The 14369-nt window shown below is 45.0% G+C and overlaps 1 protein-coding gene across 1 annotated transcript; it reads right to left on the bottom strand.

Moving 5' to 3' along the window:
• Positions 1-12: 12 nt before the first annotated feature.
• On the bottom strand, positions 13-13053 carry DACT2 (dishevelled binding antagonist of beta catenin 2). Its single transcript, XM_066315800.1, has 4 exons — positions 12721-13053; positions 6832-6964; positions 5112-5399; positions 13-2644 (listed from the first exon to the last, which is right to left on the bottom strand). The coding sequence occupies exons 1-4, from the start codon at positions 12958-12960 to the stop codon at positions 846-848; spliced, it is 2460 nt and encodes an 819-aa protein (XP_066171897.1). The 5' UTR covers positions 12961-13053; the 3' UTR covers positions 13-845.
• Between the last annotated feature and the right edge of the window lie 1316 nt (positions 13054-14369).

The following is a 14369-nucleotide window of genomic DNA, read 5'->3' as shown; positions in this document are numbered from 1 at the left end:
CAGAATAATTTTCTTTAGACATCAAAGTCAGACAGGCACAATTTTCAGAAGTACATTAAATAGTATTTATTGAGTTTGCAATTTCAGGGGCAAAGCCATAATCTCAGTTCCAGCCAATCCCAAACTGTGGTATGTCACCCTCATGTTCTTTCATCCATTCAACAAATGAACAATAACATGGAACATCATAAAGAGGTGGGTTGAAAAAACAACCCTATGCTATTTTGAAAAAAAGGAAGCCAACTGAAATCTTGTTCTCATTCACAAATACACTTGCCTTCTTGATTAAGTATACTGTGTTTTTATGGAAAAACAGACTCATCCTCCCGTTGTTTGGGAGAAGGTATGGGATGGTTTATCTGAAATAAAGTAAAACTATGTAGAAAACAGAACTTTTCCATATGACCACAATAACAGTTAGATGGTTCATACAGACTTTGGACTGCAAAGAATTCCTGACAAGAGGGAAGTACACTTTCTTCTTAGCAAGTCCTTGTGTCTGGACTGATTCTGTGGGTGCATATGGTTAAAAAACCACCAAGGGCCTGCCTGTATAATCTTACAGCAGAGTTGTTTTCATTTTCACCAGGGTGACCCTTCTGGGTAATTAAAAAAGTCATCACATAATATACACAGATATTCATATTTACAGAATAAATGGCAAAAAAGGGTATTAGATACAGAGACATTTATGTCCAGGCATTAACAAACGAGATCCCTTGTATAGACTGAGGGATTATTCACAGCACCTTTAAGAAAGTCCTTTTCTCTGCACTGAGTCCTCTTATTTTGCAAATGAGAGCCAGCAGGATGTCTCACTGTAAGAAGCAGATGCTTGTTCTCCCTTAAACCATGGTCATGACCTTCAGAGAGGCAGGTTGGAACCTCCTTATCTTCTTCTTTAGTGCCTTGGAAGCTTTGATGCGACAGATTTTGGGCACTGGAGGAAGAGGCTTGGAAGAGGCCTGGACAGTCACGGATTGTCTGACTGAGCCTTCAGGCCAAATCAGCTCACTTTCATCCCCCTCATCATAGTCAAGAGCAAGGCTGCTACTGTTACTGCTGCCATCCGAGTCACTTTCGCTGGACTCGCTGTCCCCGAAACGGTTGGCTGTGAAATCGCTGACCTCCCCTTCGCTGGTCTCTGCGATGGTGGAGTGGAAGAGGGAGGCACACTCTGCAGAGTACTCCGAGTGGTCCGACTCGCTCTTGGCATACTCTCCGTGGGGCTGGCCCTTGGGGCGAGCCCTCATGCTGACAGTGCGCAGGACGCCGGCCCTCCTCGGCGGCTGCCTCGGCGCTCCCAGGCCGAAGCTGTGGGACAGGCTGGCCGGGAGGGCCTTGGCAGAGATCTCCACTGTGGACTGCCACTTGCGCTGCTTCTTCCTGTTGGCTGTGTCTGCACAGGCTGCTTCGAGGGAATATAGTGCATCGGCAGAGGCCCCGTAGAGCTCTGGCCTGGACGGCACAGTGGGGAGCCTGACCTGCACTGGGAACAGACTTGACTCTGAGCACGATCTGCCGGCCATGTCACCAGAATACGAAGGTCTCCGCACGAGGTTCTTCATTCCTTGTGGTCTTTGGGGCTGATTCCACTCGGCAGGCAGCTTGGTGGCCCCATGAGATCCTTTCACCTTCTCCATGCAGAAGCCTTGCTTCCCAGGCCGAATGGCTTTTTCACTGTTCCTCCTCTTTATCTTCACTGCCTTTGTTTTGGAGCTGGCAAACTTTACCCGGACTTGATGGGATTCTGCAGGGACAAACTGAGCATGAACAAACTCAGCTCGTGCCACTCGTTCATGACCCCCAGCATAAGCCAATTTGGCATTGCCACACCTTTTGATGGGCGGTTTTTTGGATGAGACAGCTTTAGCATTCCAGGTATCTGGGCTGGAGTCCTCCTGATACAGCTGTGAGTAGGACAAACTGCGCTCCATGCTGCTCTCTGTTGCTTCTGCCAGAGGAGAGCCCCTTGCTGCCGACTTGGCAGGATAACAACTATTCACAGCTGATGGCTCTGTGTCAGGCCGAGTGGATGACTGCTCTTCATTCATACAGCTCATGGTCTCCTGCTGCTTGGCACATTCCCCCTCTGGCACCTCTCTTGACAGCTTCCCTTCAGCTTTGTTACTCTCCAGAGAACTCGTCTGTTTTTCCAGCTGGCTACTGCTGCTGTTAATTTTCACTCCACCGGTGCTGGAGGTTATAACGAGTCTCTGGTGCACTGTGGCTGGCTGGCTCTTCGGTGAAACCCACTCACTGGCCTCAGCACGACTGCTCCCTTTGCATCTTGTCAGCTGCAGTAATTTATTGATGTAACCCCCTGGCTTGACCTCAGTGGTTGGCCTAGTCTTAATCAAGCTGGGACCTGTTGTACTAGGCATAGGTTTGCTGGGAGGAGCTTGGAAGTCTGATTCTGGGGATGCTCCCACCAGGGAGAAAAGGGGACTCTGTAAAGCCACTGCATGGAGAGGGCTTGGGTAAGGGTACACATCAATGCCGTTCTTGGAGACCAAGTCATTCTGGAATTTGGGGTCCATGCTGAGCAAGTGCATGTCTCCATTATGGCACATAGGCAACATGGATTTGGGATCCATTTCTTTCTGAAATCTAGCGTCTGCTGGAACGAGTCTTTCCAAGTCACCTATACGGTGGATGAAAATAAACAACCTAATTAAATGACAGACAATTACATTCAACCTGGTTCATGCTAGAAGTGCTATATCAGAGAGATGTGATAGCTTTTACTAAAATCAGTAGCATGGATAAAGAAAGTAATTTGAGTCTTCCAAAGTCAATGAATTCCTTTAAAGCTTTTATCACCTAAGCATAACAGAATTTAAAATGCCTTTTAATGCCAATAATAAAACTCCTACCTTTGCAGGAAATTTAAACTGTGCTACTTGGATGAAAGTAAATATGTGCATATACAAAAAAGTTCTAAAATGTCACAGACCAGCAGGAACCCAACTAGACAAAAACAAGGGATGATTTTTATTTCTTAGCAGAGAAAGCCATAGAAGAATGAACTGAAGAATCTTTATTTTCACAGAGGGAAAAAAATCTAAGGCTAGCTACTCAGGCAAGTGGGAAGTACATTCCCTGAAAATAACATTTATAGACACCAATTCCTATCTCTTCTATTTTGGACTACTATCAAGGGTGTTACAATTTACTTTTGACTGTAGCACCCTTCTCCCAGAAGCATCTCCTGTGCACAGAGAGGAAAGGCTGTTTTCTTGTGCGAAGAAAGGTTGTTCCACCCAAACATCATTCGACAGAGCAGCACTATAGTAGAAGACACTATGGTGCTGTGTCACCTCTGGGACCAAGAATACTGGAACCATTTAGCTTGGATTTCTCTGTACTACAAAGCAGACTTCAGTGCCAACAAATCCTCAGCTAACCAATTTCCTGGGTGCTTCATGCTGTCATGAAACCCAACCACCACATTTAACCACACCATTCACAAACTATGTGAATAGTCACACGATGACTCTCTATGCCCTATGACAGGAAGCTTTTAAAAAACCGCAAAATTTTGAGGTGGTCTGCACCGTCCTGCTTATCTACAGACCTGCCACAGCAAAGGTTAGGATGAGAACTTAACAACCTAATTTCATAATGAAAATTCTCTAGGAAATTGCTGTCAGTGTGTAATGCTGTGCTCTTTTGCAAACAAACCAGGAAGGAGTCAAAAGCATGCTGTGCTTGCAAGCCTTCTGCTTGCCACTGAAAGAAAAGGCAATTGCTCTGTATGTGTGATTTCCTCTTAGGAGAGGAAAAGAGAGATTTCCTCCCCTCTCCAAATGATGATTTTCTCAAGTAAAATCTTTTGCTTCACTTTGTGCAACATGGTGAACTTTGTAAGAATTGTTTCTTCAAGACTATACCCCACAACTTTTGTTTCCCACTGGGAAGGAAGTAAGAGGCTGTAGCAAGCAAGAAGGGCTGGAGGTCTGCAGACTTTCTCCCACACCCCTGCTCAGTATCAGCTATCTCTTTTTGTGCTAGTCTATCTCTGTATCAAAAAACCATAAAGCCCCTGGAGTCTCAGCAACATGTTTCAAGACAGGAAAGTTTCTGAGAGAGCAAAATGTCTGCAATCTGAACATGGAAGACATGGGTCATTAAGCTCAGCTTCATTCTCAGCTTTTGACAAGGCTTGAGAAGACTCTGCTTTTATGTAATAATCACTGTCATCCCTTCAGGTGTGTCTACACACCTACATAGAGAACAGGTGGTCTTTGTTTCTGTTCCAAGGAAGCCAGAGGTGAGTTAGCTCAGGTCAAGTAGCTGTGGGAATGATTCCAGATTGGCACAGTTCTTGAAATGATGTTCTGCACAGCTTTCCTGTTTCTATAATGGAACTGCTACACACCTTGCTGTATCACTCTAAGAATTGCATTAACAACAGATTGCTTTGATGCCATGGAAGAACCCATGATAAGAAGTGATACGATGTCGCTTTACAGATGGCAAACGGGAGTTTTGGAATATTAATAGACTTGTTCATTTTGTTGAAGGTATGATGCAAATTCATGGCTTTTCATTCACTTTTTGGCTTATGACTACTTTCTAGATAGTCAATTAAGTTTTGGCATTTGTTGTCCCTAACTGTACATAATAAATTATGAAAAAGAGTAATGGTGAGTCAACATTTATTTGTGTAAATAGGGAACTTTGAGTTTACTTGAATTGTTTCATACATCCCTGCACTTTCACACAAGGTATTTCAAACACTGAAACTTTTCTGATTTCACAAGCAGGTAATTAAAAAAAAAGTACCTCAATATTCTTTACAATTTTATCTCACATATGAGTATTTTTCCATTTCTAAATGCATAGGTCCTCATATTTGTTATTGTTACATACACATATTTTTTATTGATTCATTCTAATATTTGTTACTGTTTAAAAGTATCTGGAGTATGGAGATGAAGGAAAGTTAGACAGTAAATGGTTTGGCTGTGTGGTTTGATCCACTCTCACTTTGCGTATTGAAAATAAGAACTATGTATTGATTACATATGGCTAAACAATGTCCTAAGAATAATAACCAAGAATCTGCCCTTCTCTTGAATGAAGTATCCCATTCTACTATCAATTACCTGTGGAAACTGGCCTTGGTCTGGACCTGGCAGGAGTCCCAGACACATCTCTGCTCGCTGCAAGCCGACATCCGTCGCTGACATAGGTTCCCTGCTGCTGGAAGCTGGTGGTGTGCACAGTAGTCTCATCTGCAGACTTGGGCCGGTAATCAAACACACTGAGCCTGGCTTTAGGGTGTTGAGAGCTGGGTAAGAGACTGGTGTGGGAGGAGGAGATGGACTCACTGTACACAGAGGTGCATGAATTGGAGAGTGAGCAAGAACCACCATCACTCAGGTCATAGAATCCTGTAGAGTTAAAATAAATAGGACATTTCATATTTACAGCAACTACACATGCTCTGTAGAAGAAAAATGCAGAGAATAAAATAAATCTTTATTTGTTATGTGCCACAAGCCCAAATTTATGATAATTTATTAAGGTAACAATCAGCAGAGCTATACTCTAACTCAAACAACCTTTATTGGGCTTCTGCATATTTACTTAGGCCCTGAGCCAGCTTGGCATGCACATGCCTGCTGAATTCTGAGGGTGGGATGGGATGAAGTGCTGCACTATCATGCCCAGTTCTTCACTGGAGAATATCTTCGGGGATTATGATGCAACTGGTGTAAGACAGGGACCTCTGACACCGTTGTAACTTGTAGTAGGTGCGTACAAGCACAGATTGGATGAGTGGATTGGACAGAGCAAAACTAGCCTGTGATCAGAGCTGCCAAGTCTGTGACAGTTGGAATGTCTAAGGGATGGAGACTACCTTCTCTCGCCAGGTATTGAGATAATTTCCAGCAATTGTGGAAGCATTAAAAAAGGCTTCGTATAAATACAAGGTAGGAAATTTTATTATTCTTCTCTATAACAGAGAAGGAGTATTTTCTTTTGAACTACGTGCATGTGTCTGAGCACACAACTCCTGAACTTAAACATACAACAGAAACTTGCACTTTTGATATGCACTCTAAGTACCAGGCTGCACATCTGTATGCTGTATTCAAAAAAACTAAAAAAATAAATCTCCTTGTCTCACTGAAGACTTGAAGCTTTGCAAAAATTCTGTTTAAAAGAACAACTTTCTTTGTCTGACTAGATAACAGAAACCGGTTTTAACTGACATCCTAGCTATAAAAGTCTGCAGTACAGCTCTCTCTGTGAATCAGACCAGAAACCTGACACCCAGTATCTCTCTGTCCATGAGAGCTTTACCCAGTTTGGGGTAATTTTTCTCAGTGACTTTTAATAGTGCTGTTTTGCTTCTACATAAATTCATTTGACAGAAACAGTGCAATAGTGATTTTCAAAGTCCTAGTGAGGTTCAGAACCCTTCCTGGATTCAAACAGAGTGTTGATATGGATGTTGGTATCCACTTCTTTTAAGTACTCTAGCCATTTTACCAATGGTCATTCTACATTGCACAAGGTAATCAATAAATAAATGTCTCCTTGCCCTTCCATGTGTGGCTACAAAGTTCATAAAAAAAAATAAATTAAAAATCCAGAAAGAATACTGATTGAGTGAGTGAGCACTTTCCAGCTACATCAACTTTGCAGGAAAATTCCTAGCAGCTTTGGGAGCCCACTCTGTGACAGATGACTATTATCCACCTCAGCCATGGGCCACCATTTCTGACCAAATAATACAAAGAGTTTTGCTTAGCAGTTGACACTCTTCAGCTCTCCTAGCATCACACTCCTTGGAATAAATAGCCATACATAAATTACCTGAGCTGGGCCGGCTGTCGCTGTCCAAGTATTCACTGGAGGTCTTACTGACGTCCAATTTTAGCTCACTTATTCGCTGGTCTAGCTGATCCAGGTGGCTCTTCAAGCCAACATCCTGTCTCCTCAAACGAGACTAAATGAAGGGAAGGAGGAAATGAAGAATAATCACAGTTAGAATCTCAGCAGCAATGCATGAAATCCAGGCCACCTGTGCCAACAAGATTCTATTCTCATGAAGTATTTTTCCTAGCTAGGGACTGCTGCAGTTGGCTCTCTGTAATGAGAATGATCTAATGGACAAGGACAAAGCATTTTGTTTCTTAGTATACAATGTCTTCTGCACATCTACACATCTATCTAAAAACTCACTCTGAAGGTACCTTTTCAAAACTTTTGGCTATTTTGTTACAACCATGGCACAAACTGTATCTCTAAATAGGACAGAAGTCTTTTAACTAATTAACAAATTCTTATGGCACCGCACTTTGCCGTACACTGCTTCTGAGCAGAGGAAGAGAGAAACATTACGGAATGCCTGCATGAACTCTTAAAATCTGCCAGATGAAAGAAAACCACTGTGGCTGAGGTATCTTATTGCCATATCAAGTACAGGCAGCACGCCCACTCCAGTAAAACCCTCGGCTTTGATGACACGTCTTTATAGTTGAAAGGCTAACACTGCAAGAATTGTGACATCTATTGTACTTCAAGTTTTCCTTGCTTGTCTTGTGGCCAATTATCTCCATGCATTTCCTAGAAGAAGTTGGCATTTGAGTATGGTGGGGAAATCACTGTGTTTAAAATAAATGGTGTCTCAAGCTTGTGAATAATCCTTTAGAAGCCAGCAACTAGATCTGTTGCCTACTGCAATCACTGACCAGGCTGATCTGAGGTTACAGCTCCCACAGTTGCTCTCCAGTATTTATGCCATCACCTTGGCAAGGCAGATGGCCAGGCGTGAGGTACCAGCCAAAGAACCACAGTTGGTTTCTGTCACAAACTTCTCACATGGCACCTGGCAAATTATCTAAAGCCTAGTCACTATTTAGGCAGCTTCTAATTATATCACAACTCATCATCCACCATACAGTAACTCTACAGAAACATGGTCTCTTGAAGTTGGTTGTAAAGTTGTGCTCAAAAGCCCTCAAGGGGATAGGTTTCCACTCAGTAATGGTAAGAAAAGCATTATTAAGATTCTCCTTTGTGTGTACAGTTTATATTTAAAAACACAAGTGGAAGTTCTAGAAGCATTTCCAACCTCAAAAATATAGAAATAAAAAATCTAGGTCCTTTGAACCAATTAAAGTATCTTAAAAATTAAATGACATGGAGAAAATCAAGATGAACATGTGCTCACTTTTGCCTCCTTCCTTTTGTATGAAGTATTCAGCTTTTAACACCTGCATAGGTTTTTTCCACAGCCATAAATACTAAAAGAAAAGAAAGCCAAGATACTAAGGTAACCAGTAAATTATTAGAAATTGTAAGAAGAAAAATACAGATATCCTGAGTTTCATAAGAAAACTCTTGGGACTGTTGATGCTGCTGAGAAGAAAAAACCCCATATTTTTAGCATGCCTTTAAAGAGGACTGAAAGAACATATAAGACACAAGAAATAAAGCCCCTTTTTATTAAGAGCCACCAATCTAGAAATATTTAAACTCAAGAGGCTCATTACTGCTTCCTATGAAAATTCATAGTGATTTTCCCTCTTCCTGTTTCACATAAACAAAAAAGAAGGGAATAAATGGATAATAAAGGAGATTTTTCTATTCCATCTGAATGAAGTACCTCCTCAGTACTTCTTTATTTTCTGGCAAAAAGGCAAAATCATGCCATGCCTCCTTCAATCCCACTTACTCAGGAAATCACAAAGTTTTGTTTCCATGGCTGGAATTAATTGCTTAATGATTAATGTTTTGCCAGCCAATCCCTCAGTCTGTGGTTTCTGATTAATGGCAGAGAGGCCACAAGGCTCTCAGGTATTCAAACATTATTTATTATACCTCCAGGTTCTGTCTGTGCTTTCACAGCATTTTAACCAACACACATGATTTACATCATCGTTTTTAACCCTTTTATGGTGCCTCACACCATTGGGTTTTCATGTTTCCAGCTGCTGACCCAGCTTTGATCTTTCAGTTAACTACTTCTGCACTCTAAGAAGAGAGGAATTCCTCAAACCATTTGGATAAGAATGACTTTTCCGGTGTGTTTGTTTCAAGCTGTTATTGCTCCAATACCCACACCAGGCAGCACATAGAACACTAAACCTTAAACACACTCTTTCTCTGTTCACAACATGAATTTTACCCGTGACAAAACCTTGCAGGTAAAACCATCTGTTTGCTTTGGGCAATGCAGCTGCGAAGACTTCTGGACAGTGCACAATGTGGGACCAAACTTTCCCAATAAACATGTACTATCAATGGACTACAGTTTTGGGGAGGCAAAATTGCGATATCATCAAACCACCCACTTTTTAGAAGGAAGAACACTCTCTGAAAAGCAAGTTCCTTTACATCTACACAAGCGAGCATCCCAAATCAAGGCACCAAAACCCACTGGTCATACTTGACTATTACTCTCAACTGTTAATCTCTTAAGTCAAAGGGGGATTATTGACACTTCTTAGTTGTAGATTAGCATCCTATAGTTCTATTAATATGAATTCATTCTGGAATGTACAAAACACAGCATTCTTTTCTAATTTTGCCCATCTAAAAATTAGTCACCTATGGGTCCTTTTGTAACTGATGTTGTAAAGCAGCCAGTTTCAGAGGGAAAGTCATCTATCCCAGACACTTGTAATAGAGCAATGTAAATTCTTTCCAGAAGGACCTCTTTCTCGTAAAACCTAAAATCCCTGGTTTAAAATATGTTTTCTTCTATTTAAAATTATCTAAAGGGGAAAAAAATCTGCGTAAAATGCAGGGCACCAAACGGCTTTTTTCTTTCTATTCAGTAAAATGTGTCTCTTCTCACATTTTTGTAACATCAAAAACCACCTGAAAGCTTGCAAAACTAAATCATCAGATTCTAATCAAATAAAATAAGGTTTATAAATATGTTCTCTGAGGAAAGAGCTGAGAAAATACTGGTTGTTGCAGCTTTGATATCCACCTACACTGACAGCAATCATAGATTTCTTTCTTTACATTAGCCTGAATTTGCATCTCTTCTTTTTCCTCTTTGTCACCATGATACAGTTTGGCTAAGAGAAGTTTTGCACTTTCAGGATCTCTGAAGTGGGTGGCATCACTTAACTCTACTCCTGCTACAGAATTGACCCTGCCTGCACTGTAGTAAGTTGCAGTTGCCAGAAAAGACCTCGGGCACCAAAAAGAGCCCCTAGTTAGGGCAAAAAAGGGCATGACTGTTATGGGTAGCAGACTGCCTACAGCAGAGTGCTGGAAGGCCAGCTGATCACTGTCTCTGGTAAATGTTGTTGGGGAAGAGAGAGATTCCGGAATGGCATTCACACGTGATGCCTAGAGCATTTGATGGCTCTGCTCTACTACTCCCACTTGTCAGACTTGAGTCCTTAAGGCTTCTGCCTCTGCTCTCCTGTTTCTCACCCTACCATTACAGGAGAAGCCTGGCTTGACTTCTTATCTGCCTTGTTTCCATTGCTAAGATGCCTCGAGCCACTTTCAGCTGATACAGCTTTCTCATTTTATGCTGTGAGGACCAAACTTTTTATGAATTAAACTGTGACCATGCTAAAGCTCAGGGCTACAGTCCGCCTTGAAATCTGGAGCAAGGTGCACTGCAAGGCAAAGTTACATTTACACTGTTGATGAGTTTCTCAATCTGAAAGCTTATAGAGCAGCAATCACATACTGTACTGTCCACGGGCCAATAACAACAGCTGTTGAAGATGTATCACTCCTTAAGCAATGCTGTGCTTTGCATTTTCTCTTGTTTTCAGTTTTTAACTTCATTTCCTGCAATCATGAACATCCATGGGTTTTAAGTGCAATACACAGCTCATGAATCACTGGGAAAGTTTTCAGCCTGTGGTCACTAAGATCCAAGATCTGTAAACTACTTCCAAAAGGACTGTGAAAAGCCTGTTTTCACCTGGGCTTACTTTGCTATAAAGGAGATTTGAGATACTCAAGATATACATCTGCAATTTGCTAGCGGAAAAAAACCAATAAGGGTACCAAGAGTACAGTACAGTCTAAAAAGCCTCCAGCAGCCATGGGTCAATCAAAAAAGCTCTGTATTACTACTTTAAGCATTCACACAACCGTATTTTTGCTGAAGAACCTGTCCCTGAATTCATGTAGTTCTGAGTCATTCTTCTCAAGCTTTATGAACACTTCCCTCCCAGGGATCCCAAGAGACATGTTTCCTATAATTGCACTGGCATCTACTGGCGAAATCCGTCCCTCTCTGGAGGTGTGCAGAGTTATTCTTGAGTCCACTCAACTCTTGCATTTCTAAAGGGCAGCAATTAAAAGCCTTTTTTTCTTCCATTTTAATGGCTAGTTTCTCCCATGTTCTTGGAAAGTCTTGTAAGGTGCAAGTAAAGCCCTGACAAATTAATCTTCTATTTTAGCATTTTATTTGAAAAATATTAAGACAAATGAGTAATTACAGTAAAACAGCTGACATGAAAAAAAGTAGCCACTATGATCAGAGCGCATTATGTGATTCTGTTATCCAGCTAGTCTCAAGCAGGCAATAAATGCCTTCAGTTCTTTTGTTAAAAAAAAAAAAAAAAAAAAAAAAAAAAAAAAAAAAAAAAAAAAAAAAAAAAAAAAAAAAAAAAAAAAAAAAAAAAAAAAGGTAGAGCTGCTACTTAAGATTATCAACGATGAATAATCAAGCAGCTGGCTGTCGACTTGTCTTGTATTTTCTTAATTTAATCAAGACATGTCTGCTGCTGTGTTTTCACATGGTGGCTAGATGTCCCTGAAGGTTAAAGCCCATTTTATCCTAAGATGCTGCCTGAGAAAGCTGTGAATAACCATGCCGTTTTCACATCTGATGGATAACTGATGGCCAAGACTTGCACCAGTACAGCGAGAGAAAGGATTCTGAATTAAGTCCGAGTTTACTGAAGTGTGTAATTGCCTGTACTAGAGATTAAAGCCCTTCACCCTTTGATTATTGTCTCACCTGTGAAACTCGTTTCAGCTACAATTCAGAATTGTTTTTTAGTTTCAAAAAAAACAAAACCTTGTGTAAGTGGCCGGTGTAGCACTTCAAATACAAGGTCAGGCATTCAGCTATTCTTCCCTTTTGATCAGGCAGTCTGTGGAAAGAACAAAGTACTCCCGTCCCACGAAGCGTTTCCTGGCAGATCGCCTCCCACGGGCGCACAGCCGCGCGGGCACACACCGGGGCGCGCTCACGGGCGGAGGTGTGCGCGCACACACCCACCCAAACCCCCGAGCGCTTATGCAGGTGCATCTCAGCCCGCGTGTCCCTCCATCTCCTATGCAAACGACTGCTGCCATTGCGGGCTGGGCGCTGCACTGGTTAAGCTAATCATCGCCTACTCCTCGGCTCCGATGAATGAGCGGTGCCGGGTTAACAACTTCTGGCCAGCGCTCCCGCTGGCACGGCGCCCGCCGCCGGCACTGCCCGCTCCGGGCCGCCCGGGCCAGCCCCGCCTGAGCCGCGGCAGCGCCCGCCCATGACAGCGGCTGCCCCGACCGCCCCCGGCCCGGCGCTCGCCCCTGCCCGCCGGGAACAGCGCAGGGCCCGCGGCGGCAGCGCCCTGCCCGCCCTCGGTGCTGGCGGCTCCCGAAGGGCAGCCGGGTGTCTGACAGCCCAGGGGCGCTTCGGTCCGCCCGCGCTCGGCACCGCGGCTGGGCTCACGGAGCCGGGAAGCGGGGCACCGGCGCGTCCCGTCCTGTGCCGTCCCTTACCAGCTGCTCCTTCAGGGCGGAGAGGGTGGCCTCCAGACGGTGCTCCTTGCTGTGGGCGGACAGGGGCTGCTGTTCTCCTCCTGCCGCCGGCCGCTGCGGCATGGCCAGGGCGGCCCGCACCAGCTCCCGCTGCTTCTCCCGAAGCACCTGGAGCTCCTGGAGGCCGGCGAGGGCCGCCTGCAGCCTCTCGCCCACCCGGCCGCGATCCCAGCCGCCCGGCCGTGGGGCGCCCAGCAGCATCGTCAGCGCTGGGCCGCGACACCGGCCATGGCAGGGGGGCGGCGGGGAGGATGCGGGGCTGCTCCCGCCCCGGGCCGTGCCTGCGCTCACGGCCCCTGGCCCCGCTCCGCCGCTGGCACCGGAGCGAGTGAAGCGGAGTGGTCGCGGCTCCTGCGGTTTTGGAGGAGAGGTGGGGACGGGGGAGGGAGAGAGGGAGGGCGGGAGCGAAGAGAAGCGGCTGCGGCTCCAGGCAGTGCCGGGGCCACCTCTCGGGTGGATACGCGGGGAGAGGAGCCAGTACCCTGCGCTCCCTCCGCCCCGCGCGGGGGCGGCTCCTGCCTGCCCCTGCCCTGCCCTGCCCTGCCCGGGGGGCTGCCCTCGCCTCCTCCTCCGCCCCAGCAGCGCAGGGATGGGGTGTCCGCCCTCTCCCGGCAGAAACGGGGGCCGCCGAGGCTGCGCAGCGCTCCGGGGTGGGAGCGAGCCCCGGGGATGCTGCGGAGATCGGAGCCGAGCCGAGCTGCCTGCTGCTGCCGCGTGCAAATTAAAGTCATGCCAGGATATGGTGCGAAGAGCACTCGCGGGTATAACAACGCTTCCCTCGCAAGAATGAGGCGCCTGTGACTCTATCCCTGCTCCTCCCGGCTGGTGCTGCCTCCTGCGCTGGCACTCCTCATCTTGCTCTCTAGAAGCCGACCCAACTGGGATCTCATTGCACGAGTTTGCTGTCTTGAACAGAATCGTTGATTCTCGCTTTGGAAGCAGGGCAGAGTCCTGTCTTGTGAGGTCAAGGTGTAGTTCATCTTCCCCTAAAGTCATTTGAAGGGCTCAGGATGTGCTTTGAATGGGACATGAAAACACAGTTGGCCATGGAAATTCAAGACTGTGGTGCTGCTGCTACCAAGAAATGGCAGCATTTAAAGCTCCCAAGACAGGAGCTGCAGTGCAGCTTCTTCAGAGGTAGCAAAGCAGCAAAAAAGGTAGCAGGCAGCAAAGCCAGAATGCATAATCTGTAGTGATGCAGTAGGAGACAAGAAGCCCTGATAGCAAGATTCTGATGAACACAGTAGATAGATACTGTGCTACAGGAGACTATTTTTCTGCTGCCTACACAGAAATCGGAAGCATCTACATATCCCAAGATCACTGTGTGCCACACTCTTGATTGACATAGTGTCAGGAAAGGTGTATTATTCTCCATGAAGCAAAGATCACGTGCAAGGCCCATCTGTCTGTGGCTATCCTCTCTTCAATCTGTGGCATATCTTTAAAAGCTAGCACAGTCTAATTTGAATGCTACTTGTCTTTGTGCTGGGATGGGAGCTGGGTGAGTGGGAACCAGTTGCTCTGTCATCTGTTCGTCAAGTAGTATCTTCTCAATACCACGTGTGGGTGGCTGTGTCCACCACTGAGGCTGCAGCCAGCTTATCTTT

The sequence above is a fragment of the Sylvia atricapilla genome, chromosome 3 (assembly GCF_009819655.1).
Source record: "Sylvia atricapilla isolate bSylAtr1 chromosome 3, bSylAtr1.pri, whole genome shotgun sequence".
In the NCBI taxonomy this organism is placed as follows: Eukaryota; Metazoa; Chordata; class Aves; order Passeriformes; family Sylviidae; genus Sylvia; species Sylvia atricapilla.
This window is presented reverse-complemented; position numbering and strand designations above follow the sequence as displayed.

Coding starts and splice junctions, on each gene's coding strand:
- DACT2 (XM_066315800.1), bottom strand. CDS start 12,960: ATGCTGCTGGGCGCCCCACGGCCGGGCGGCTGGGATCGCGGCCGGGTG. Junction 5,400..6,831: donor CGACAGCCGGCCCAGCTCAG/GTAATTTATGTA, acceptor TTAACTCTACAG/GATTCTATGACCTGAGTGAT. Junction 2,645..5,111: donor ACCAAGGCCAGTTTCCACAG/GTAATTGATAGT, acceptor TCCACCGTATAG/GTGACTTGGAAAGACTCGTT.